Genomic DNA, 27,276 nt, shown 5'->3' on the forward strand with positions numbered 1-27,276 from the left:
TCCTATCTCCTGATTGGGGCAAAGGATAGACGGATCATCATTTTCCTGGTACAAGCTACTTCATAGGCTTAAAAAGATCTTGAGTAGCAATTCTTTCAGCATAATTTATAACTTCATTATTTTCGCTAAAGCATATGGGCCTTCTCCATATGATACAAAATTCTATCTTCAGTTAGTCTAAAGCTGTAACATATAATCTCTAAAAGACAGGAAGAGAGGAGGGAAGGGAAGAGGAAATAAGGATAAGCCTACAAATTAGAATATCGCTTCAGTTTTTTAGTTTTGAAAATCAGCAGGGCTGTCCCTGTAATTAGCCTGTGATCACACCTCTTTGCCAGAGAACAGTTAAGTAAACTGATGAAAAGATGGTGCTGATGAGACTACGGTTTCCAGCCTGGCCAAGGTGTAAGTCTGTTAACTTCCTTCAGTTCTATGGGTTCAGACCACAGCCCACCCCAGTGGCCAGTTTACACCCAAGACTCCCCGTCAAGGAGAACTCAGGAGAGAGCGAACTTGGGGACAGGCTGGTGTGTTTAGATGGCGGTCCAGATGATTTATGTGACCTTGGGACCTATCACCTGACTTCTCAAGAAACTTGGCCTGACATCACCTCCCCTACCCACCTCCCAAGTCGGCCACGGAATCGGTTGTGTGTGAGAGCATTTTAAACTATGCAAGCGCCTAAAGACGTAGAGAATTATAACCAAGAGCAGGTAAAAGGCTCCATGTCTATTAACGATGCTTCAAGCATGTTTACTCCAAAGACACTGAATTAGAAGCATCGTGTTTGTCCAAGCACGTTACTAGCACGTTGACGTTATTATAACGCTCAGCCTGAAGGGGGAAAATCACCCCTGTAACTAAGATTGGCAGTAATAAATTCCCTGTCAGCACTAATCCCTAAAATAACCTTCACAAAGAATCGATTCACTTGTTGAACGATATTACCCATTGACCAGGTGTGTGTGGATACCCTGATTAAAAGCCAGGCTTCATAAGCAATTCCAGTTTCATTCCTTCCTCATCTGGATCAATATCAGAAGCAAACATGTGTATCCATATCTTCCTTCCGGAACAGAGATTCTTTAGAGAGTTCAGAGCCAATAGCACAAAGGGCACGTCCTGCTAATAGTATTTGGAAGCCGTGTTCGTATTTCATCCATTCTTGTTTCGAATTTTTTTTTTCTGGTTACTTCAAATGCAGAAAAAGAAGGGGAGAAAGGGCCAAGCGACCCCCGACAGAGACCAGAACCGTTTGATTTTTCACCTCGAAAGCTCTGTGTGACTCGGGATTCAGGGCAGCACACACAATACATCATTCCAGGTGAATTCGAGACCTCATGCAGGTTTTAGCGCTCTAACAGGAAACCGGTTTAGAGCTTCTTGGCCTGGGAATCGTTGCACACCCTAGTGATCGATTACTTTAGGGGGGTGCTTTTCCCACAGCCAGATGCAGTCTCTGAAAGCTTAACCTGCACATTTCTGAGACCTGTGGCAGCTCAACATTCAAGGTTATCATTTTCCCTGTTTGAAGGGGCTTAGAGGCTCAGCGCGGTAAGTTTCCACATAACTCGTACTGAGATTCATGCAGAATTGGCATATTACATCCTCAGGGTGGAGGAGAGCTTCACAGCCCCCCGCCCCGGCTTCCAGAACCCTGAGCAGCCTGCAGAACCGACACACATCCAAATTCTCTCCATCCAGTCTCAGACTCTGATTTATCCCATCTGGTATTAGAAGCAGAACCGAGCCATGTGTCCACCGCAGGCAGTTACAGGAGATGATCCCTCCATGGCCTTTCTGGAAATTGCATTTCCCCCCTTGCCTTCCATCCTAACCTCCCTGGGCCCAGGGAACCAGACCAGCCCGGCAGCACCTCCTGCCAGAACTGAACTTCTCTCTTGGGTGTGGTAGTAAACACACAGTAAGTCCCCTTCTGTTCCCGGCCTCAAAGCAGTCCCTTTCTACTCCAAGCTGATCTTCCATCCTTGCACACAAGACCTTGCCCCACACACTTCCACAGACCAAGGGGAGGTGATAGACTAAATGAACCCCCAGACAATCTGCCCAAGTCGATGCATAGGCATAGAAAGGTCATCAAGAATACCACAGGGAAAAAAATGGGGCATCTGCTGCGTGCTCTGGAGCCAAGGGGGAAAGGGGGTGGACAGTGTGTAAAGTGCTTTGGGAATAACTATTTGAATTTTATTTCTTATTTGAAAAGTCAGGCTCAGATAAGTGTTAGTGTATCTCTCTGCCTATGAATGCAGGTCCTTCTGAATCAATCTCTCTCTACCTACTTGATAGCAGAAAAACAAAATTACTCTGTGTGTGTGTGTGTGTGTGTGTGTGTTCCCTCAAATCCAAAGGTGAGATAAACTTAAATGTGTATGATTTTTAGTTTTATTCAAAGAAAGGAGAGGAGAGTACCCAGTACAACAACATTTGATCTTATTCATTGTTAGTAATTGTATAATCATATCAAAGCAAACCAAACCTTAGGTGCTCCTAGCATAATCCCACACCTACTAGAAATTTCTCAAGCCATGACCTCTTTTCCAAGGAAGAAGCACCTATTCAAGTTGTGCTGAGTTTTTGCTCGGCTACTCACATCTCAAAGAAACTACAATGGCAGTGAGCCCCATGGTATTTCAGAACGATACCTTCCTTCTGGGCATTTACCTACAGCCTGGATTGGGTGGCGGGGGGATTCTCTTATCAAACTCAGATATGTCCACATGCCTCTCACCTCCAAAGACAGACTTTTGGAAACAAATATATCACAGTTCACTAAGTCAAAAGAAATCCATTCCAGTTTTAGAAATTCAATTTAGCTTCGGTAAGCCTCCAAGCTCTGAAAGTAAGCTCCACCAGAAGTTTATTACTTATAATCTTTCCTTCGGATTGGAAGTCTCCCAGCAACCACTCTACTTCCAGTATTTTCCTATTTTTGTAGGTCAATAAAGGAATTTAACTCTTAGAGTCTCTCTGAAAGATGACTATCAAGATATAAATCAAGAGACCCAGTGAAATTATTGTCTTACAAAAAAATCTTTTGATTGTGTCCAAACTGGTGACGACTGGTGAATAATCTAGATTCAGATGGTAGTGTCTGTATTTATAAACATGTTTGAATTTAATGTAGCAGATGAACTGTAACCGGAGGTCTGAACTGTTGTTTCACTCAAGTAGGGCATTATATCCAGAAACAAATTAAGTCCTTAGCCTAAACTACTCAAATCATAAGGGTACTTTGTTCATATAGGAATGAAAATCCCTGAACCAACAAGATCCTAATGAATTTATTTTTTAAATTAAAACATAATACAACCCTAATATTTCTGAAAAAAAAAATGTCTTCACGCTGCATGTGAGATGAGGAACATCCGGATTTGCTGGGTTGTGTATCCAGAAGTTGGTGTCCTGGAGAATAAGGACAATTTCAGGGTTGTTCTGGATAGTACGGGGTGGATATATGTCAAATACCACGGCAACAACAACAGCGACACAAAAATAAATCTTAAGAGAATCCAGATCCCCAGCCAATGGCTCTTTTGAGATAATACTCAATATAATAAAATGTCAGCAGAGCCCAAGACTTTAGATCCCACTGGGGTTTTATTGTAGCTGACTTGTGTCTTCTCTGATCCAATTTAGAATTTCAAGTCATCCATAATTCACTACCATAGCCTTCATTGCTTTGTGTTGCAGATCTCAAATAAATTCATAATATTTGAAATAAGAACACTTTGGCTTGTAGTCAACTAACAAAATTGAGGGATGTTCGTTTTGCAATGAATTGACTACTATCCCCACCTTATAACATTTTGATAGTCTACGCCTTATATTTCTGCTCTCATGGGTCCCTGTTCCTTCCGCATGTGTAGGCAGCTTCATTTGTATTAATAGGAAATATACATTAGATAAAAGATCTCTCTAGATACCCGTGATGACAGAGTAAAATCATCTGAATTTCAATGGAATGTAATATTAGGTTAAAACAGAAATTCCGAGATGATCGTCTCATATTATGAATTTAAGAATAAGGAATTACACAACTTAGATTTTTAGGAAAACATATTTTAGACCATTTCTAGAAATCTTTACCCCAATCTTCGTTGGGTTGTTACTGACTTTTGTCTTTGTCCATCTTTAGAGGCAAAAGCACAAACTTAATATTATAATAAAATACCATGTACGTATATCACACATGAGCAGTTTTATCTGAAATTAAGACAGAACATGTTAATAGCAATTTGAATGTATACAGCACCTTTATTTTATAGCTATCAAATAATCTCTAACTTTTTCTATTCAAAAATGAATATCCTCTAATATCTAGAATTACATAAAGAAAAGTTTTATCCGTAGCACCTTGAATATTTTTCTTTCTATTAACTTTTATACCTCCAGAAAAGGCACACGCAATTTTCACTAGAGTGGATCAATTTTTATCTGAAGGAAATTTCATGCCGTAGAATAGCAGAAAGTAGTGTCTTCTATAACAGCTGGTAATTCCCTCTGGTGCAAAGCAGAGCATGTAGACTTGCTTTGAAGGACCCGTGGATGCCAGGGGAAAACAGCGCTGCTGATGTATCAAGCACAAAGGACCTAGTCTTGCCTTGGTCGCCTCTCTGCTTGATCTCAGACTCCATAACTCCTGTATGACCTGGGAGTTACCTAGAGCAGCAGTTCTCAAAGTGTGGGTGAGGTACCCTGGGGGCACTTCCTTCCTTTGAGGGAACCCACGAAATCAAAATTATTTTTTAATGGTACTAAGGTATTAGTAGCTTTTTAAATTTTCATCTGCTCATAGGTGCACATAGAAAATTCCCATAGAATTTTCTAGAGGCTACACAACACGTGATATTACAACAGATTGCATGGAGAAGCAGGCATCTTCCATGAAGCCAGACATGAAAGCGATTTGCAAAAATACAAAACTCTTCCACTACATTTTTTTTTTCTGTCTTGGAAAATATCATCACTTTTTATTTTTTAAATGTTATTTATGTTAACATGTCATAGGTTTGTCACTTTATTTTTAATGAATGAATAAGTAAACCCTTTAACAAGTTCTCCATTTTAATGTCTAATGTGGGAACCATCAATAGATATAGCCAACAAAAATGGAAGCTCTTAGGGGTCTTTAAGAATTTTTAAGAATGGAAAGAAGTTGTGAGAGGAAAATGTTTGAGAACTGCTGCACAAGGGCATCTCTGAGAAGCCTTTTGACTCTAAATTCAATGATTCCAAGGTTGGCAGATTCCATGGCTGTGAACTCCAATGATGAGACAGATATGAATCTGTGAACCCAGCAAACCGGGAAGCACCCGTGTGGCCGTCCTTCCTTCTCTGTTTGAGCAGCTCTCATTTTGCTCCTCTCTGCTTCCTGACCTCCTTGTTAATAACCCACCCCCACCACAGCCCACACAGAGAAGATGAGAAACGCCGTGGGCATCGTGAAAGGCTTATGAAAGAATTTATTTCCTCCCCCACCCTCCTCAATCCCCCAGGTCTGATCAGGACATTCTTGGGCACCAATCCCTCTGCTTATTAATATAATGACCATTTCATCCCAGCGGTCACCACCACACAGACCCTGTCCAGTACGACGGTGCCAAACAGGCAGCTGAGTCAGCAAGGCCCCAGATGAGCGAACCACAGAGGAAGAGTCTAGTACCTTAGTCTTGTTCAGGCCGCACTCAGACTCATGACTGAGGACCCTAAGTTGTTTTCAGGGCTCTAAGGAATTTTTACAGCTGGTTTTTGAGATTGGCATTATCCACAATTGGACGGACACCAGCCTAAATTCCATCCAGCAGGAAGCAGGAGTAGTTTTCCATAAAAAGTGTGTTCATTTTGTAACTAAGAAAAAGTAGGAACACCCAGAACCTAACCCCACCAGAACCATAACTAACCCTCGGCACTTACTTGGCGACTTTTCATTATGACCAGTCACCCTCTATCACAACCGCTAAAGCTGGGGAGCTGGGCTTCCTCCCAGCTCTGTCTCTTTCCAAGTCCACACTCTTCCCATTCCTGGCCATATCCCAGCTCTTCTGCTCCCTCCCAGTCTGTTTCCCCATCCATAAAATTTAATGATCATTCCTACAATTTAAGGCTGAGGTGGAGACTGGAATCAAGGAGGCAAGTACTCTGGTCTCTGCTAGTTATTGTTATCTGCTGGTGAATCCCTGGGGTGACACTGAGCCAGGACCTCCCCCGGTCCAGCACCGCGCTCTGTGTACGAGGGAGAGAGAAGCGAGTTTTAACCCTCCTTTCCTGTGAAGTTGAGCCCTTCACAGTTTTCAAAGCGCTTCTCTCATGTGATCTCATTTTATCCTCACACCAACTCGGACGATTCTCACCAACCCTAATGAAGAAAACAGAGAACGATATTTGCATTGTAACCATGTTGCCCAAAATGGGAGTCCTCCTTTGGGAGGGAAAGTGTTCTCATCACTGCATTTAGCTCAGTTTTCTTTGTAAAACCAGACCACGGTGCTTACTTTGAGTTGCTAAAATCCACTCCAAACCAAAGTGCAGACGTACATAGTAGCCGATCAGGATGGAAGTTATGATCCGCACCTGCCATATGCCCAAGGCTACAGACGGGAAAAAAGTAAGTAGTTGGACTATTCATGGGGTCTTACCATTTTCACCAGATGTCTTGTCTTTTCCATTGGTTGCCCCAGCTCCTTGTCGCTAAAGGCATTATAAAAAAAAAAGAAAGAAATTGTTATCAGACACTTTCAGGATTATTTTCGTCTCTCTTATTGCTTCAAATACCTCTTGCATTATATCAAGTTCTATGTTACTTTAGCTCAGATGGTTAAAGCATGATGCTCGTGAGACCTGGGAAAGATCAGCCCATGAAAGGATGTACCGGAACGTCACAGACCACCACCCCACCGGACCAGATCCACTGCTCTATGCATGCAGTCACTAGTCACTAGTCACAAGGAAACCAGAGAGGAGACTGTTATTGGATCAGAACAGCATCAAAAATATGAGGGAAACAGCCAAGAGTTTGTGCCAGCCGCGAGATCAGAGCTGTCCCTTTTGTCAATGATTACACTGCTATAGTTTTGTTCCAATCACTATGTTCAATGCCTCATCTTCAAATAAATTGGAATCAACTAAAAAATCTTATGTCAATAGAGTTTCTCCTATTGTTGAGTTATTTTTCTGTCCGTGTTTATAGCAGTTGATAACAGCTGTGTGTTTTCATTTTACCAGGTCGACCAAAAGTATGAATATATTATGGTTAGTCTTGAACCTTTGGGCATGATTCTCTGGATATGCGGTCTGGGGAGCTATGTGCACTGTATTGTATATGCAAACGTATAAGCATGTTTCCTTGAGGCTTACCCAGCGACTGTCTTTAATTAACATGATGTTTGGAATTGTTCTAGTCCTTAGAGAGAGAAGTATTTCATTAATCCAATTTTCTGGTCATTATCAGAAAATATGCTTCGAGTTGAAAAAAAATAAAGTGATTGTAAAGTCTCTAAATTTCAGGTGAAGAAAATGAGGCCAGGCAGGGAGCCTGATTTGTCCAAGGTCATGTAGCTAATTGGATGGAAGTTACCACTGGAGACTGGACTTCCTTGCCAAGGTCAGTGTGTTTCAGGAATTGTCATCGTTATGTAACTATCTGATGGGATCATGGAAAGAGAGGCAAGGCGCTGACCAAGGAGAAAATCAATATAGATGACTTCCACCAGGGATAAGTGTGCCCTTAAAATTTATATTTGGGTCCAAGACTTCAGCCTAAAAACAATATTAAAAAAAAAATCATCAGTTCCCAATACTGCTCAGGGTTGTCATGAGAAATTCCCAGGTCCTTGGCCAACACTTGATTAACAAAAGCCGGATCATCTGGGAAAATCTTGCTTTCAAGTTCTGATTAGTGTAAATAAACAGGGTGAATGAATGATATAGACTTATGTGAACAAAATTAACCACCCCTGTGTACGCTTATTACCTGGTACATTTGATAACTCGAGAGAGAGGCAAAGCCAAGCCTCCCGTTTATTTCCAACCCCACCACACACATGCCGCGCACGCGTGTGCACACACACACGCGCGCGCGCGCGCCACACACACACCCCATCTCAGTCAACAAGAAGCTCAAACTCCCACCCACGGGGGAGTTCACGGGGTCACGGGGGTGCTCTGCCTCGTCCTGCGAAGAAAAACCACCTTTCTCTAGCAGGAAGTGGAAGGAAAGGCTAGATAAGTGTGGGTTCTTTCTTCATATCTCACTTGAAAGTTCTTGAATTTTCAGAATCCAGACCAGCCCATGTTCCCGCGGAGGAAGAAGGCTGCATCTGGCCAAGCATCAACTGATCGTCAATAAACTCTATTGAGCTCCCCACGTCATGGCATCATTATCTAAAATCTCAACCTGTAATACACATCATCTTGATTTAAACCAAATTACACCTTTCTTAAATACAGTCGATTTGCAAGTAAAAGTGCCACTTTCTTCTTGCCTGTACTTATTCTGTCTCCTCTTTTTAAACACAAGCTGGTAAGTTCGCTGCTCTATGGAAATCTGATCACCATCGTGAAAGATCAAGCTAGAGGCACAGCAGCCACCCCTGGGGGCTGAACCGCTCCAGGGTTTAACCCCTCCAGCCTTCCTCACATAATTCATAGACGACTCAGAAAACAAAGTGAATTCCACGGAATAAAAGGACAGGGTTTTAGAGTTGAATAAAGTCAAATTCAATGGCATAGAAGTACAAAATAGGTGCACACCCAGCTCCACTGTCTTTAAATACCTTAAACACTGACATTTTTCAAATGTTGTGAATACGTCGTTCCATAAAAGATCACCTTTTAGAAACCTAAAGAACACCAAGATGAAGTGTGCACAGGGGAGAAGAGGGGTTCATTTTTAAGGATTTCTAAGATAGGGGTTTTGGGTCAGGTCGTATATGATGAAGGTAAAATGAAGCTGATAGATGTCATAAGGAGATGGTGTCTCGGATCAGAAAATGATCCTGACAAAAAAAAAGTAGTCTTTGAAAGCACCTCATTTCAGAATTCTTTGAGACCTGGAGACATTTTTAAGGCAAGGCTGAGAGCAGTGGGGGAACATCCAATAGCTTTCCCGTTCCTGGGGTCTACAGCAGTCGACACACGTGATCACGTGATTTTTTTTTATCACCAGGTGAGGTGGCTGAAATTCCCTTGAATCTGTACCTGGAGAGGGTCTGAGTCAGGCTGGATGCCGAGGTGCTAAAGTCAGACATGCCCCAAGTGGTCCTGGGCATCAGTGAATTCTGACGGCATCCCTAACCAGGTAGGTAGCACCGCTGTCCTCATCAGCATCACCCTACGCATCGTATCCCCCGGCACAGAGGACTTGCTCAAGGTCACACAGCAGGGAGGTGGCAAAGCCTGAGCTCCAACCCAGAAGCACTGGCTCCAGAGTTGCCCTGGGAACCACTGAGCCTGTGCCTCCCCCAATATCCTCCTGAGGCCCCACCCCAGCAGGTGGGGAGATTTCCACATGGAGGGAAAGAAGACAGCACCACAGAGAAAAATAACTTAAGAGAAAATGCATCACCATTAAAACCCCCTCCTTCTATCTCGCGCCCATTTCACCATCAGGAAATGCTAGGTCCCCATCTAAGGACACGGCCCAAGAAGTTAACATGACACACAGCATCAGAGTCGCCTTCTTCTGCAGCACAAGCTGGAGGCTTGCATGATGCTAGGGTGTCTGCAGAGCGGTTGTGAGGTGATGTGAGGGATTAAGGCAGAACAACGGCCGGGAGAGGTCTTCTCTGGGTCCTCAGCCCTTAAACCCTCACCTGGCAACTCCCACGGGTCTCGGGAGGGAGGTTTCCTTCCTCGGTGATGTTAACTAATACAAGGATAGCATTACAGAGTCTAATAAAAACCCCAATTAAAAGGAGCCCAGGGCTTCCCTGGTGGCGCAGTGGTTGAGAGTCCGCCTGCCGATGCAAGGGACACGGGTTCGTGCCCCGGTCCGGGAAGATCCCACATGCCGCGGAGCGGCTGGGCCCGTGAGCCATGGCCGCTGAGCCTGCGCGTCCGGAGCCTGTGCTCTGCAACAGGAGAGGCCACAACAGTGAGAGGCCCGCGTACCGAAAAAAAAAAAAAAAAAAGTATGATTTTAAATCATGCTTTTAAATCATGACAAGTATGACTTTTGAAGTCATTTTTCCTGACAGCCCCCTTGCACCAAAGGCTACAGGAAAATAACAAGGAACATGTCTTAGTTTGGTCAGTTTGGTTTCTCAGAGAGCAGAGCCTGAGGCAAGAGCCGTTAGTGCTACAGCTCAGCTGGGGAGGGAGGTGCCAGCAATGAGGCGGGAGTGGGGGAGTGGGGCCCAGACAGCCCACGCGAGGACTCGTCATCCCTCTGGCGCCGCCAGGCGCACCCAGACCCCGAGCCTGCGCCCTCCGGCAATGCTTGAACTGTGTCCCGGGATCCACCAGCTCCCATCTTGCACTGACCCAAGACATGCGCCACAGAACTTAATTCCTGATGCTTCTAGTCTGGGCCGCGTCTCCAACCTGGCATCTGCTCGGGAAAAAGGAGGACACCCTGGGGAAGGAGGTGGGGACGCACGGTGTGGGCAGGAGGTGACACGTTGTCACTTCAGACCTGCCTGAAGTCTGCGGAGCCCACGCCAGCCGGCCACCCACAGGGGCCTCAAGTGACACGAGAGAGGTGCCTCACTCACATATCAATTTGGCTGGGTGGCTCTTTTCCACCAAGTTGCAAAGTCACGGACGGTCCTTTCATATTAGATGCTTCGCTAGTGGAAGAGGCCATGCCTATTTTCTGGCACGTAGGCGGCTTCAGATCTATTTCCTCCTATACTTTGAGCTCAGAGTGGACATTACAGTGTGTCTGACCCCTTTGGTGCTACACGTAGAGGCCGTGCACACATCAGGAATACTTGTCTCAACGATGCCGGCTTGAATAGGAAGCATGCTGGCGTCCTGCCCATCACAGACAGTCTCAAACACAAGCCTGCTGCGTGTCCATCCCAAGCCTCCATATGCTGTCACCTCTCAGTCCTCTACTCTTCCTTGTGAAATCCATCACAAAACCTGAGTTCTTGGAGTAATCACCAGTGGGTTAGGAGAGAGAGGCATTCGCCTTGGGCACAGAATTTAAGAGGGCCCCGAGAAACCCATTAATCAGGACAAACGCTGTCTGGGGTCACTTATATGTGCAATCTGGGGTTGGGGGTCATAGGAGCTGAGAGAAGGATGGTGGCTGCCAGGGGCTGGGCGGGGGAAACAGGAGACGCGGGTAAAACGGTACAAACCGAGTTATGAGGAAGGTCTGAGTGTCCAATGCATACCATGCTGACTGTCGTTGATAGCACTCTGTTATAAAATTGAAATTTGCCAAGAGTGTGAAACTTAAGAGCTCTCACCAAGAAAAAACAGAAAGGTAAATATGTGAGGTGATGGATGTGGAAATTAACTCGATGGTGGGAATCCTTTCATAACATACATATATGTCAAATTATCCGGTTGTACACTTTCAGTATGTTACAATTTCATTTGTCCATTATACTTCAATAAAGCTGAAAAAAGGCAAATAATATCTTAATGCAATATTTTAGAAAGTCAAAAGTACTGCAAAGAGTCATAAAGAAAATAGCAACATTGTACACAAAGACGGGTAGCTCGTACCACTGAAATTCCCTCAGGCTCCTGTGCAGCGCTACCATGGACTGGCCACATGTTTCCCCAAAGCAAGTAAAAGATTCAAGAAGTCAAGTCATTTCAAGGATTTAGAAAATTGTTCTAATACGACGTTAGAAACTTTTCATCCGCAGCTTTCTCACGGGCTGTGACTGTGAGTCATGAATCTGTGCTGTCATTCTGTGGGTTTTGTTTTTTGGGGGTTTTTTTGCGGTACGCGGGCCTCTCACTGTTGTGGCCTCTCCCGTTGCGGAGCACAGGCTCCGGACGCGCAGGCTCAGCGGCCATGGCTCACGGGCCCAGCCGCTCTGCGGCATGTGGGATCTTCCCAGACCGGGGCATGAACCCGCGTCCCCTGCATCGGCAGGCGGACTCTCAACCGCTGCGCCACCAGGGAAGCCCTGTGGGTTTTTATTATACGATTTCTAGAATACTGCCATGGAGGGTCTCATCTTTCATACTTTGCCATTGATACCCATAAAACTGGGTATGCCAGTCATATGTCGCACAGGACACGGAATCACAAAAACCTGCTTCCTCATTAATGCAAACTCAGAACCCTGGACAGATTATGTCTACTTGGGAAATCATTCAGCCAGTATATATTGTTTTCATCTTTAGGATAAGACACAAGTTCCCATGAAAAGATATTTATTTTTCATTCTAGAAGGTTGGAAAGAATGAAATATGAAATGAATTCCAGCAGGTGAAATTTGGGGCACAACGGACAGTCCAAGAATATTTTCTGAATCTATACCTATTAAGTGGATAAACCTGTCTTCACTCTAGAACTTGGCTGGGTGCTTAATTTGGTGCAATGTGACTAGAGGGTGACCAGTTCCAAAGGCCCCTTAGAGTTGGGGAACGAAGTGCCTTCTGAAGCAGTAAGGGTCCCCGTTCATCCCCAGGGTCCCCAGGGTCCCCCCAAGTCTCCACCCCTTCTTCCTCCATCTTCCCAAGCAACTCGCCCATTGTGGCACAAAATTCTGGAACGAGCTCTCCCTAGGCATGCATTTGCTTTGACAACACTGGAGAAAAGACGACAACCCTCATGGAGCCAGGTCCACAGGGGACAAAGGACAGAGGGACCCACAGAAGCCTTTGGCTCACAGAGGCATTTCTTCTCAGTCCTGTTATCCAGCCATCAGGGGAGGGAAGTGAATGGGCTTCTCAGAGTCCTGGGGTCAGCCTGTCACTGGGGCTGCATTAGGAAAATTCCCCAGTTAGAGGACTCTGGTGTCTCCCAGGCTAAGAAATGAAAGATTCTTTTCAAAAGCAGATTATCAAAATTAGGTACATTCACCAATGCACAAAACCATGGGCAGTGAAGGTCACGGATTTAGCGTCAGACAGAGGCCCGGAAGCAACCCGGGGGTGACGCGCTCCTGGACTAACAATTTACTTTTCCTTCTATGAGGCAGGCACTGGGCCGGGCCCTGAGGGTCCCCAGGAGAAGGGAACGTCCTCTGACTTTGCTTGGCTCACAACCTAGAGGGACAGAGACTAAACCAACCATCTCATATGGTGGGTGAGAGCTTGACCAAAGATGACCAAGATCAGGGGCACGGAAAAGGGTCCCCAACTCACACTGGGGTGGGTGAGGGCAAGGGGGGTTCCACATCTTGTGGAGGACCATGAGTCCCAGCGACCCCACCAGCTGGGCATGGCTGGGGAAATCCCTTATCGAGTCTCTGTTCCCTCCTGAGAAGGAAAGATGCTAACCTCTGGCTTCTGCTGTCACAGGTAGGGACCTGACATGCAGCAAGTGTGCTCTCCCCATCTGTCCATCAGTGAAGGAGTTTTCCAGTAGAGGCACTATTTATTGGGCAATATCAAGTGGATGGCATCTCTGTATCAAGGGAAAGGAAAATACATGTTTCAAGGCATCTTTTAACCTTTTCCCCTCTGTCCCCAACATCTGGCCTCTGCTGGACTCTGTCTACCAAGGAGTTGCAGAGATTTGGCAAAAGAGGGAAAGAAAAGTCCATCCCATCCTCAGGGTGGCTTGGAAGCTCTTGTTTAGCAAGTGCTACTTCACACCGTCTATCCCCCGATGATGCATTTCCTCTGAAGTTATTTTTCTGTGTGGCACTGTTTTCCTTTTGTGCTGTTGCATCCTGATATTCAGACTGCTAATGGGTTCAGGGATCCTGGAGCCCCTGAAATAGCAGCATCGTGACAAGCAGAGCCTCAGATGGGTCATAAATAAGAGGAAAAACACCTCTCTGCATGTCTGGCGTAGAAGGGACACAGGGACCGTGACGGCTCAGATACTGCATATTCTTACCAGGGTCAATATCCTTCACAGGAGAGACGACAAGATGCAGAACCAGCCCCAAAGATCTCAGCCCACCCTTCTGAGGTGTTTTTTGATCACTGTGTTTATAAAGAAACAAAAAAGGCATGTTCCTATGGTATTATATTAAGGCGTGTTTCTACGGCATTACATATAATGTTTTATTGACGAAAGATCGTGAGTGTCTTAGATGAAATATCAGATTTTAAATGGACAGAGATGGGAAATCACAGCGATCGTGCAGTGAAATAAGATAAACAGCTGGGTCAGCCAGCAGGTAGCTGACGGTGCTCAGAGCCACCACAGTCATTAAACCAGTGGCTTCTCAGTGACTCCAAAGGCACACCATGAAAGGCCCCTTCCAAATCAAGGGCCCTGCATCTGTCTGAAGAGCAGAAGAGTCTTTTCTGCCAGCATTTTGTGATAAGGACAGAATTGATTTAATTTCTGGCCACCAGTATTTTAAAATCATCTATATTTCTCCTGGTAACATTCCAAAAACTGAGTATTCAAAAAATCCACTAATTTAATCCCTAAAGGTGTAGAAACCAATTTCAGAAGAGAACTTCAGCTGCAGGGTTTCAAAGAAAGTCAAAAGGTTGGTTAAAAAGAAAATGACAGGATCTTGCATGACAAACGCATTAACCTTCATTATTCCTCCTAATTCTTCCGCCCCCTGCTTTCACCTCTGAAAGACAAATAATTCCGCCTTAAATACTGTATTCAGCTTCTAGCATTTTCATCCTGACCTTTATGGTAAAAAGATCCCTCATTTTTAGGGATTGGTGGTTTGCCTTATTGAAATTTGCTTTATACTTTATCCTATAGCCATATATTTTAAATTAGTATTTTCTACCCTTAAAAATCTCCTCTGTGCCCATCTTCTTTTCCAAGAAAAGAAAATTTTGGAAAATAAACACACAAGGAGGAAAGCAAAAAACTACTTATAATCCAACTATTCAGAGTTAATCTAGGTAATCTTCCTTGAAATATTCCAGAGTATTTGCTTCCCATTTTTTTCTGTGTGGACATACATAAATATAGCCTCCGTTTTATAAAAATGTCATATACCACACATACAATTTCACAACAGGTAAAGGTTGCAATTTAAAGAATAGTTGCTATGTAACGGCTTCTGTATGGGATCCTCTAATTTCATAGATGCGATGATGAGTTCTATGAGTTCATCGTGGGATGAGTTCATGTCCTATTAAATTCATTTGCAGTAAATACCTCTAACTTTTCAAATCCACGTACCTCAAATATGCCAATAAAATCACTTTGCTTCATTTATTCAACTTAGCTCAACAAAGAGTCACGATGACATGTGTTGCTGTCAATTCTCCTTGAAAATGAAAGGCATGGAAGGTTCCAAATGGTCTTTGAAATTGGGTGGAAGGCACCACCACATTTGCAGTGTTATTTGTTGAATTGTGTGTCCCCAGAATTGGAGCCCTAACCCCCAGAACCTCAGAAAGTGGCTTGATTGGGAGATCGGGTCCTTACAGAGGTGATCAAGTTAAAGTGAGGTCATTAAGACAGGCCTTAATCCAATAGGCTGGTGTCCTTATAAAAAGGGGAAATTTGGACACAGACATGCATAGAGGGAGGACAGTATGATGAGACAAAGGGAGAAGATGTCATCTACAAGCCAAGGACAGAAACCCAGAGCAGATTCTCCTTCACAGCCCTCAGCAAAAACCAACCCTGCTGATACCTTGAGCTCGGACTCGTGGCCTCCAGGACCAAGAGAGAATATACTTCTACGGTTTAAGGCAGCTGGTCTGTGGGATTTGTTACAGCAGTCCTGGCAAACGAATAATGCAAATAAGCAGCACATCAGAGAACAGAGTCCTCCACTTGGGCTGAACTCCAGATGCACATAGAAGAAAGCTCTGCACTGGCCTTGCCCCGCATGCCCTGGACCCTGGTCCCAGAGAGCACAGGGGCGTCCTCCTTCCACATCACTTTGGGTGCCTGCTCTCCATGGGTGTGCCATTCTGTGGGAGGGGGCTGAATTCCCTCCTGAACCCCGAAGTGCACGGAGGCAGGATGCTGTCTCGGGCTCGAAAGAAGGTAAGTGTTCTCTTTAAACCACACGGCATGACCCAGAATCAGCCCAGAGCCAGGGCTTTCCCAGCTGCATCACGGACGTCCTTGTCTGCAGCCACACGGGTGCAGACAGTGATGCAGGGCAGAGCGACGGCAGAGGGGCCCTGCTGGCTGGAAGCTCCTCGCTGGTTTCTGCGTGGTCACAGGAGCCTGGCCAGAGCCAGGCCCCACGAGTGGGATCAGGTAGCGATGCTGAGCGTCAGTTTAAGGACCAGGACAGACACCCAAACGGAGACTGCGCTGAGGCTGCTGTGCAGAAGCTGAGCACCCCCTACTTCACAGCATACCCTGTCTGCTCTGTGAGACCCTGGAGTGATTGACAAGGACCCGATTGTCACCCCTCCCTGGTCATTTTTTTTTACATTTCTAATACATCAGCTCTCAACTGTAAAGCACCATTTGGAAATTGTTGCAATATACGATTTAAATTATTTTCAACTATGTGATCGTGCTATTCTCTAGACACTGTAAACACCTTGCATAACCAGTTGGGCTTACTTTTATTTAAGGTGTGATACTGAAGAACCTGGGTTCTGGGGCTAAGAGTAGAGCCAGGGGACTGACTCCAAAGGGAAACAAAAGAACTTCTGGGAGTCTGATAGTCTATATAGTCTGATAGTCTATATCGCAAGTGTAAGACTGTAAACATGTCAAAACTCATCCACTGTACAACTTTAAAAAGGGTAATTTTACTACATATAAAATATACCTTAATAAACCTGACTTTAAAAAAAAGAAAAGAAAGAGAGCCCTGGAATCAGGCTGTCCAGGCTCTCCAGCCCTGTCACTTAGCAGCTGTGTGACCCTGCTCACAACACTTAACTTCTCTGAGCCTCAGTTTCTGCTTCTATAAAATGGGCGTAACAATACACCGACCTCATCAGGTTGTGAGAATTCAATGAGATAAAAATAGTCACATTACCTAGATGTGGTCCCTGGAAAAAAGTCAGACTGCCAAGTAATGGTAAAAGAGACTTGGAAAACAAATGCCTCCTTCTTTTCCATCGTATTCAACTTGCAGTAAGTTAAGGGAACGGAGGCATACGGGGCTCAGCAGTTTGAGGAAAGAGGAAACCCAGCTCTCAAATGTGGCTGAAGGACCCTGAACAAGTGATTTCATTCAGCTGCTTCTTGACCTGCTCAGTTTCTTCTTCGTGGAGAATTAAAATAAATACGATTAAATTAAGCACGTATTTCACATGGCTATGATGAGAATCCAAAGACAGACTATTGGTCTGCATGTTCATTTTTTTTCATAAACTATGCAGCCTCTGCCTGTTAGTTGTTGTTACTTTCACTTGAAGTTCCCTGGGCCTCTGTTTCTGCTGTGGATGCATTTGTGTGTTTGGTATAAATCACTGATTTATTTTCTTTCTAGAAAGAGAAGATGCAGGAGGAGGGTAGACGATGACCAGAGAAGGAAGGTGGAAGGACTCTGGAAGGACCTAGTGACCCCCTTACATCGTGTGTGCCTCTCACGCAATCGGCAGACTCTCCCCAAGTCTGAGCTTGAATAAAAGGACGTGGGGGTCCATATACAGCCACAGTCAACTCAACCTGCCTGGGCCATCTTTGGAAGCCCCAAGGATCTGTAAGATGCTAGAACAGGGCTCCAGGACCCTGCAGACAGCTCTCTCTCCGTAATTCACTCTGTCTGGGTGTCCCGATTTATTTTCACACGTTTAACTAGCTTCATAAACTCTTGCCTGGACACTCCTCCTAAGAAAAAGCCAAAGCTCGGTCCCTGTACGTTGACTTGTTGTGACGGAGCGCAGACGTTGACTCAGCCCCTTTCGCTACTCCATGGGCTTCTCCGAAAGGGGGCTGTCCCAGGCTTCAGAAGCTAGTGTCTTTCTTTTTCGGTAATAAAGAAGCAGCCAGGGATTTTTTCCCCACTCAAGTAAAACAAAAATAGCTTCAGAACATGGTAGAAGTCTGAGGTTTTATACTTTTGGAAGAGAGGGGAAGGCTTTGTCCTAAATCAGCTGTCACAGCTCAAGAAGTGAATTAGAAATTAGAAGACAGCAGAAAAGCTATACTATATATAAAACAGATAAACAACAAGGACCTTCCGTAGAGCACAGGGAACTCTATATTTTGTAATAACCTATAAGGGAAAAGAATCTGAAAAAGAATATATATATATATATATATATGTCTGTATAAATGACTCACTTTGCTGTACACCTGAAACTAACACAACACTGTAAATCAAATATGCTTCAAAAAAAAATAAATAAAATGAACAAAAGAAAAAGCTACATGGGCCATTGAATCAGCTGCCCCCTGGGGAGGTGAAGATTCTAGCACTCTCTCCACTTAAAACAAAACATACACAGGCCCCACCCACCCAGAAGCACTGACCAGCTCAGTCTAACGTCTCTGCCTTCTTCACAAGCAATATTGCTCCAAATTTTATTTTCAAATCCCTCCGAAATCCAGAACAATTTAATTTGCTGGAAAACAAAACCCAGCTGTAATTTAGTTGAAGGTTGCCTTCCAGGGACGGGGCTGTTAAAAATGAAGGGAGCTCACGCCACCAACCTGTCTCATACCCGCCCACCTGGTTCTTACTATGGTTAGAGCTTTGTACTTCCCAAGCCCAAAAATGTTCCCTTAATTGGACAAGCATAACACACCTGCCCTCTGTGTCCCCTGACATCACACACACAAGGAGAAAAGGGTGAGGACGGAAGGCTTAAGTGCAGGAAAAGTCTCAGGACGAAACGTTCCCCTCAGAGCCAGCAACCTCACTCAGTAAAGACGTTTGGAATCCGACTCAGGGGAATTTTTCACATTGAGGTTATAGCTTACCATTTATATGGTCTTTAAAAAATATATGCTTTCCAAGTGTTTTTGAATCCGTTTTATGGCTCCAACCTCATGACAGTCCCGCGGGGTCAGACAGCATCATCGATTCCTTGTTCAAGCATGTCCCTGGGTGGGCTTCCTCCAAGCTGGCATGAAAGCTGCATCTGATTTGTAGCTAAGACCCTCAAGTCACCTTGCTTCCATGGTCAGGCGTGGGCCATTCCGGAAGCCTCCCCTTGGAGAGGGGAAAACCATATATAAAAAGCTCCAAGCATGGCCAAGAGATAATGGAATTACGTTGCAGCACTCTGTCTCTCTGTTTTGTTTTTTTTTAACATCTTTATTGGAGTATAATTGCTTTACAATGGTGTGTTAGTTTCTGCTTTGTAACAAAGTGAATCAGCTATGCATATACATATATCCCCGTATATCCTCCTTCCTGCGTCTCCCTCCCACCCTCCCTATCCCACCCCTCTAGGTGGTCACAAAGCACTGAGCTGATCTCCCTGTGCTATGCGGGTGCTTCCCACTAGCTATCTATTTTACATTTGGTAGTATTTGTAAGTCCATGCCACTCTCTCACTTCATCCCAGCTTCCCCCTCCCCATGTCCTCGAGTCCATTCTCTACGTCTGTGTCTTTATTCCTGTCCTGCCCCTAGGTTCTTCAGAACTTTTTTTTTTCTTAGATTCCATATATATGTGTTAGCATACGGTATTTGTTTTTCTCTTTCTGACTTAACTTCACTCTATTTGACAGACTCTAGGCCCATCCACCTCACTGCAAATGACTCAGTTGCATTTCCTTTTATGGCTGAGTAATATTCCATTGTATATATGTGCCACATCTTCTTTATCCATTCATCTGTCGATGGACACTTAGGTTGCTTCCATGTCCTGGCTATTGTAAATAGAGCTGCAATGAACATTTTGGTACATGACTCTTTTCGAATTATGGTTTTCTCAGGGTATATGCCCAGTAGTGGGTTGCTGGGTCATATGGTAGTTCTATTTTTAGTTTTGTTTTTTTCACTAAAAGGCAATCGGCAGCCCCCATTTCCACACCTCCCTTCCCCCACCTCACGGGGCCAGTCCTGTGGCCCTGTGACACTTGCAGTCCCCTACAGGGTCTCTCACTTAAAGGGCCCACACTTGGCATCACGTTCTCGAAATTCTTCATCATGTTCAACATGGAGCACCACATTTCTATTTTTCACTGTCCCCCCAAATCATGTCACTGGTCTTCTCCCCACCACCCAGTGACAGGCTCACTTAGACTGCCCAGCTCTGAGCTCCTGTCACCTGGAAAGAGGTTTATGGTAGAGGTGGACTGGAGCAAAAGATGACAGAGCTGTGGCTTGTTTTTAAGTGGCCTCGTTTCTGATGGGAATCTGCTCTACTCCTCAGCCCCTGTCCTGCTTCCTTGTTGTAATACTGAAGGGACACAGGAGCAGAGCAAGGTCCCCTGAGGCCCCTGCTTGTGACCCTACAGTTATATCACACGGCATATATATTTGTGTCAGGTGAGAATTCCAAATCCTCATCCAAAATTCAACCGTGGGGAAGCTCTTGCATGCATTTCAGTCAAATCTGGCTCTCAGCAAGAACTCAGCATAAAAAGGGTGATGTGGAAATTCACAAAACAGTGCCCCGCAAATGAACTGAATCTGCTCTGAAGTTGGGAAAGACAAAATCTAGATGAAAAAATAACAGTGAACTTGCAAGAGGTATTTGGTGGAAGTACAGATTGACAAATGGCTACATCTATTTTAAGAAGACATCAAGAGGAAGTAAAATGGCCCACATTTTGGAGGTAGAGAACATTGCCAGAAATAATATTTGTGATGTGACACTGTATTATCTCGGTATTTTGAACAGGACTTATGCATATGTGAGAACTGAGCTATAAATACAGGGATGAGCCCACGCCCTGAACGAACTCCAAAGACAAGAAAATAATAATAATAAGTAAGAAGCCCCCCGGGGCTCTGAGATACAAAGCGTGCAATGATATTCTGCCATGGACAAACGTTAATACCCTCACAGAAGATAGATTACAGGCATATCTAAATTCACTTAGGCATTTCTCACAATCAGAATATGGAACTTTTAAAATAACACAATATGCACAATTCCAAAAATCGTATTGACTGTCCTCATGTAATCTGCTTCCAAAGTACTGAACAGATTTATTTTCACTTAACACTTTTAAAGAAAGATATGACAAGTCAGTAGAACCCAACTATTCATTAATAAGGATGAAGAAAATGTCCAGCATGTTTAAAGCAATTTACATCACTAAGCAGGAGTTAGAAATCAACTACTGTCAGCCCTCCGTATCCGACAGTTCTGAATCTGAGATTCAACCAACCGCAGATTTAAAATATTTTTTAAAAATTCCAGAAAGTTCCAAAAAGCAAAACTTGAATTTGCTGCATGCTAGCAACTATTTACTTAGCACTTACATTGTATTTACAACTATTGAGATAATTTACATTGTATTAGGCATTATAAGTAATCTGGAGATGATTTAAAGTATATGGGAGGATGTGTGTAGGTTATATGCAAATATGATGCCATCTTATATAAGGGACTTGAGCATCTTTGGATTGGTATCCATCCGTGGGCAGGGTGGTCCTGGAACCAACCAATCCCCCTAGGATACCAAGGGATAACTGAATAGTATCCTAATAGATGTGTATCCATTCATTGGACCTGAAGATTGCTAAATTCGCATGAGGTTCTAACATATATGACTTTTAAGATTAACCATTAGTTATGGTGGTTATTCTTCAGCCAACATGTACTGAGCCCCTACTTTTGTAAGCATTGACTCTTTGGGAAGGTTTTGCAGGTCACATCCTTCTTCCCCTTTCCAGGTCTGCACAATGATGTTAACCAATGCTTCCCTGGCACTTGGTCTATACAATGAGTAGCCCCGTACCCTGTATGGACCCTGTCGTCCAGTTAATTTTATGTGAACTCTGTCTCCCCCAGTAGCCTATAAGCTCTTTGAGGGGAGGGGTCCATTCACCCAGCACAATGTCCAACATATAATGGATTCTCCATCAATGTGGGTTGAATGGTATGTGCTGGGGAGATGAAAGAGTGTCAAAGACACAGTCTCTGTCTTTTAAATGTTCATAATCTAGAAGGCAAACAAATTTGAGAGGGTAAGTAAATACCAATAACAGGCATATCTCGTTTTACTGCACTTTGCAAATATTGCATTTTTTACAAATTGAAGGTTTGTGGCAACAGTGTGTCAAGCAAGTCTATTGGCGCCATTTTTCCAAAAGCATTTACTCACTTTGTGTCTCTGTCACATTTTGGTAATTCTCACAATGTTTCAAACTTTTTCATTATTATATTTGTTATGGTGATCTCTGATCAGTCATCTTTGATGTGACTGTGCAAAATGAGTATGACTCGCTGAAGGCTCAGATGATAGCATCTTTTCAGCAATACAGCATTTTTAATTAAGGTAGGTACTTTTTCTTAGACATAATGCTACTGCACACTTAATAATAGACTACAGTGCAGTGTAAATGTAAATTTCGTATGCACTGGGAAACAAAAACATTTGCGTGAGTCCCTTTATTGAGATATTCACTTTATTTCAGTTCCATTGGTCTGGAACTGAACCCAAAATATCTCCAAGGTCTGCCTGTACGTGCAATGGTTTTGCCATAGAAAAGGACTCTGTTGCCTGAGCAAACATTTTCTAAGAGTTTGATTTTGGGGGTTTAGAATGGTCTTGCACTTTCAAACAGAGCCAAGGAGGGTAAGGCAAGGAATGAAGGCCACTGGTGTAAACTCAAAGTCAAGGAAACTCTGCTGGACGATGCAGAAGGAAACTTTGTGAACAGAGATCTTTACGAGATATTGTACAAGAGTAGCAATACTGACATTTACCAACTTCATGTGTGATTGGGGTGGGAGGGTGAGGGGGTCGGCTTGGATACGTAAACCTCTAGAAACAAAGTGGAAGCCCTGGTGAAGGAAAGAATAACTTTGTCAAGATTTCTGTGGTTGTTCTTTTTTTACTCGGAAAAAAATAATCCAGGACAATATTAGTTTTAATATGTTTCATGTCCAAGTCCTAAATGGAATTGGGACAGGTATAAAAGAAATTGGGCTGTATCCAGGATATGTCAGAAAATGAGAAATTTAATAGGATAGGAAATGTGTAAGTGAAACCTAGCCTGACTTTTGCTCAAGAATCTCTGTGATTTTGAACAGGATTAGCCTTGGGGCACTCAGTTCCCTATTTTAAATGACTACCTGGAATGAAATGACAATAGGGCCTCCTTTAATTCTAAGCAGGACGGTAGAAACAACCTTCTTTCTCTGGGTCAATGGTCTTTAAGCAGGCCAGCTGCGCCCCAGGAAGGTGCAGGGCCACCACGTTCAGCTGCACAGGTTGTGCACTGCACAACTCCAGAGGGCACCACTGACACAGACTGCAGAATGGATGGCACCTCAGGGGCTGCAAGGTGCTCAACTCTTACAACTATGCGTGGTGAAGAGAATTTCAGAAAGTCTATGTATATCAATTTAGGATCTAAGATCAGTAAGAAAGAAATTAGATGTTACCAGTAGCTATTATCTGGATTGATATCGACATCATCATTTGGTGGGTGGGAAACAGTGGAAATCCTACGACTGAGGATTGTCCAGAACACCCTCCCTCTTTTTTTCCCTTTTTTTTTTAATTGAAGTATAGTGATTTACAATGTTGTGTTAGTTTCAGGTGTACAGCAAAATGATTCAGTTTTATATATACATATTATATATAATATATATATATATATACTATTTCAGATTCTTTTCCATTATAGGTTTTTACAAGATACTGAATATAGTTCCCTGTGCTATACAGTTGGACCTTGTTGCTTATCTCTTTTATATATAGTGGTATGTATCCATTAATCCTCCTCCCACCACTTTCCCCTTTGGTAACCATGACTTTGATTTCTATGACTCCCTCACTCTTAAGTTGCTCTTGGAATATCACCACATGCTGCACTGCAGTTCCTTGTGCTCCGGTAAGAGGATTTATATTTATACACCTACATTTAACCAACCTAATCGCACCACAGTAGGTAAGTGGCTTTAAAAAATTCCTGCATAGTCACATGCTACAACATGGATGAACCTTGAGGACGTGAAGCTAAGTAATACAAGCCCGTTACAAAAAAAAAAAAGACAAATATTGTATAATTCCACTTATATGAGGTACTTAAAGTAGTCAAATTCATAGAGACAGAAAATAGAAAGGTGGTTAACAGAGGATAGAGGAAGGAGAACAGGGAGTTGTTTAATGGGTAGAATTTCAGTTTTACAAGATGAAAAATTCTGGAGATCTGTTTCACAACGAAGTAAATAAACCATACGATTGAATTACACACTTAAAAATGAGAAAGATGGTAAATTTTCTGTTTTTTACAGGAATAAAAAAATTCCTGCATAAAATTTTCACAGATATTAATACTTCCAGCAAAAGCAACAGGGAAACAATGGAAATGCTACCTAACACTTCTCCTATTAGAATATCTTCACAAGTGCCAATACAGGCTTAAAAATCACACTCAACAAATTCAGCTCAAAAAGAAGCGCAGGGCTTCCCTGGTGGCGCAGTGGTTAAGAATCCGCCTGCCAATGCAGGAGACAAGGGTTTGAGCCCTGGTCCAGGAAGATCCCACATGCCGCAGAGCAACTAAGCCTGTGTGCCACAACTACTGAGCCTGTGCTCTAGAGCCCATGAGCCACAACTAATGAGCCCATGTGCCACATCTACTAGAGCACGTGCTCCACAACGAGAAGCCACAGCAATGAGAAGTCCGTGCACCACAATGAAGAGTAGCCCATGCTCGTCGCAACTAGAGAAAGACCGCGCACAGCAACAAAGACCCAACACAGCCAAAAATAAACAAAATAAAATAAATAAATAATTTTTTTAAAAAAAAAAGAAGTGCAGTTACCAAGACTATTTGAACTATAGATTTCCACGTTTTCCATCAACAATTATCTCTCACAAGTATATACGGTGCCTTGAAATTTTGACTAAGATTAATAAAGCCATCACAATTAGCAAGATATCTAAAGTATAGCTTATTTCATCATTCTGTCATTCTTTTCAATGCTTATTTTTGGTATGTTTCATAACTGCACTTAAGAGATGAGCACATTAGCATGAATAAATAATTTTAAAATAAGTTAATAAAAAATTATTGTGCACGCATGCCCCAATTGTTTCCCTGAGAGCGTACACTCTTCTTGAGAATTGATACCCACGGTCACTGTGTACACCATTCCATTGCTCTGTCACGGATCTGCAGGACGACTGAGGAAATGGTTCCCCAAAAGCTGATAAGCTTTGAATGCTAGTTTTTAAGTACTTGTGGATGTTTATTATTAGAATTACCACAGCTAATGGTGAAAAAGTCAAAGAAAGCAAGGGGCAGGATAGCGATGGTTTCACTAGGGAGAGACCAGAATCATTTCAAACCACCTTGAATTGTTTCAGGGATGTGTTCCCATGGTATAATAGTTTGAAGTTGTGCTTGTTGCATCTCCATCTACAGCTCTTTGAGACTCATGAAGAGAGAGGATCTTTATAGAGGGTTCAACACACTCTGCCACCTTGAACGTGGGCAGGTTTGTGTCAACACCTGTGTCTACTGATGACCTCTCAACCCTCCCAAATGAGGAGACCATCACAGTGGATGCTCTCAGGCTCAGAATTTGACCACTTCACGGCCTCAGGGATTCTTCTGCACATCAAACAAGCATGCAGAAATGTGGAAAAGAAAAGCCTAGGTACAATTATCCATTTTGCCAGGCTCAAGAAAATAAAGTGATATTTTTCTAACAACCCCTAAGGAAACAGTGGATAATACTTAATAAGGAAATTATTTATGTAAGAATCTTAGAGCTTCCCTGGCGGCACAGTGGTTGAGAGTCCGCCTGCCGATGCAGGGGACATGGGTTCGTGCCCCGGTCCGGGAAGATCCCACGTGCCGCAGAGCAGCTGGGCCCGTGAGCCATGGCCGCTGAGCCTGCGCGTCCGGAGACTGTGCTCCGCAACGGGAGAGGCCACAACAGTGAGAGGCCCGCGTACCGAAAAAAAAAAAGGAATCTTAATCTTTAAAACAAGTGTAATTAGTTTTTAAATATTGGAATTTAACCATATGACTGACAGAAAAGTGTATTGGCTAAAAAAAAAAATTTCAAAAAGATCTTGGGAAAAAGAAAGAACGTATTTCCTTGCTATATTTTTACTCTCTTGTTTGGTTAAGACCAATGTTAATGAGTATTGTCAGTCTCTGGGGTCCTCTTCTCATGCATCGTATAAAATTAAAATAACTAGTCACTTTGTTAGAACCTTGGCCACGATACGGGTGCAGTGTTATGGGGACAGATGACCATTTCTTTCACCGTGCCACTCCACAACAGTTTTGGATTATAATAGCCAGCAAAGTGTAATCTCACGTCAATCCAGAAAGAAACTCAGTTATCAAATCTCCATAAGCAAGTATTTGAAACCTAACATTCAAAAGACATTCCAGACCATTTGGTGAAGGACTGCAATATGGATGACTTGAGATATTTCAGTCTTAGGAAATCCACCAGTGTCCTCAAACTGGAGGCTGAAACCTCCCAGAGCAAAGGACTCCCTGTTCTTCCTTATAGCTCCATCATGATATGAAAATTGCCCTCTTTGAGTGGGGCAGTTCACACTTTGGGGCTTCTTCCCTTTAGATGTCCTGCAGGAGCATTTTCAATGTGTGGATGATTACCTTCTTGCTTTATGATTCTAATTTGTCTTCCTTTTATTTAAAAAGTGGCAGATTAAGAGTAAAATATAAAATAATGGCATTTAGTGGGTGCTTGATTTTTCCACTGGCAATGTTATAAATATGGCCAAGCGTTTCCCTTTCAGATATGGAACAAGAAGTCATTTAGTGAGATTCTGAAGCATAAATTTAGGGCTATTTGCAAAGCACAAACAATATTCAAGCAGATTGATGCCTGGAATATGTAACTTATACTGAATGGTTCATGTAAAACAGCCCAGAAATGGATGTTGGATTTATGGGTTTGGGCCGTTGCCAGATGTGGCAAGCTTGCTTGGCCTATGACACAAAGCAATGAGCTATAGAACATTCTCCTATCTGTACCCAAAGGGCACCTGTACCAAATCGAATGGAAAATGTTTCCCCATTCCTTATTTATACCTCAGTTCATTCCAAAGACTGGAAGAACGGTAAGTAGTTTGTGCCTGGGGACAATAAAAGAGTGGAGACAGACCCCACGAGACTGCACAGCAGCCTGGATGCACAATTCA

The 27,276-nt window shown here is 43.5% G+C and overlaps 1 protein-coding gene across 1 annotated transcript in view; it reads right to left on the reverse strand.

The window, feature by feature from the left end:
- PCP4 (Purkinje cell protein 4) overlaps positions 1 to 27,276 on the reverse strand; it is a 55,820-nt gene that overhangs the window by 22,587 nt on the left and 5,957 nt on the right. The window contains exon 2 of the mRNA XM_060009792.1: positions 6,657 to 6,708. Within this exon, the coding sequence (XP_059865775.1) occupies positions 6,657 to 6,708 (52 nt within the window). The remainder of the gene's footprint in view (positions 1 to 6,656; positions 6,709 to 27,276) is intronic.

The sequence above is a fragment of the Delphinus delphis genome, chromosome 4 (genome assembly GCF_949987515.2).
Source record: "Delphinus delphis chromosome 4, mDelDel1.2, whole genome shotgun sequence".
Lineage (NCBI taxonomy): Eukaryota > Metazoa > Chordata > Mammalia > Artiodactyla > Delphinidae > Delphinus > Delphinus delphis.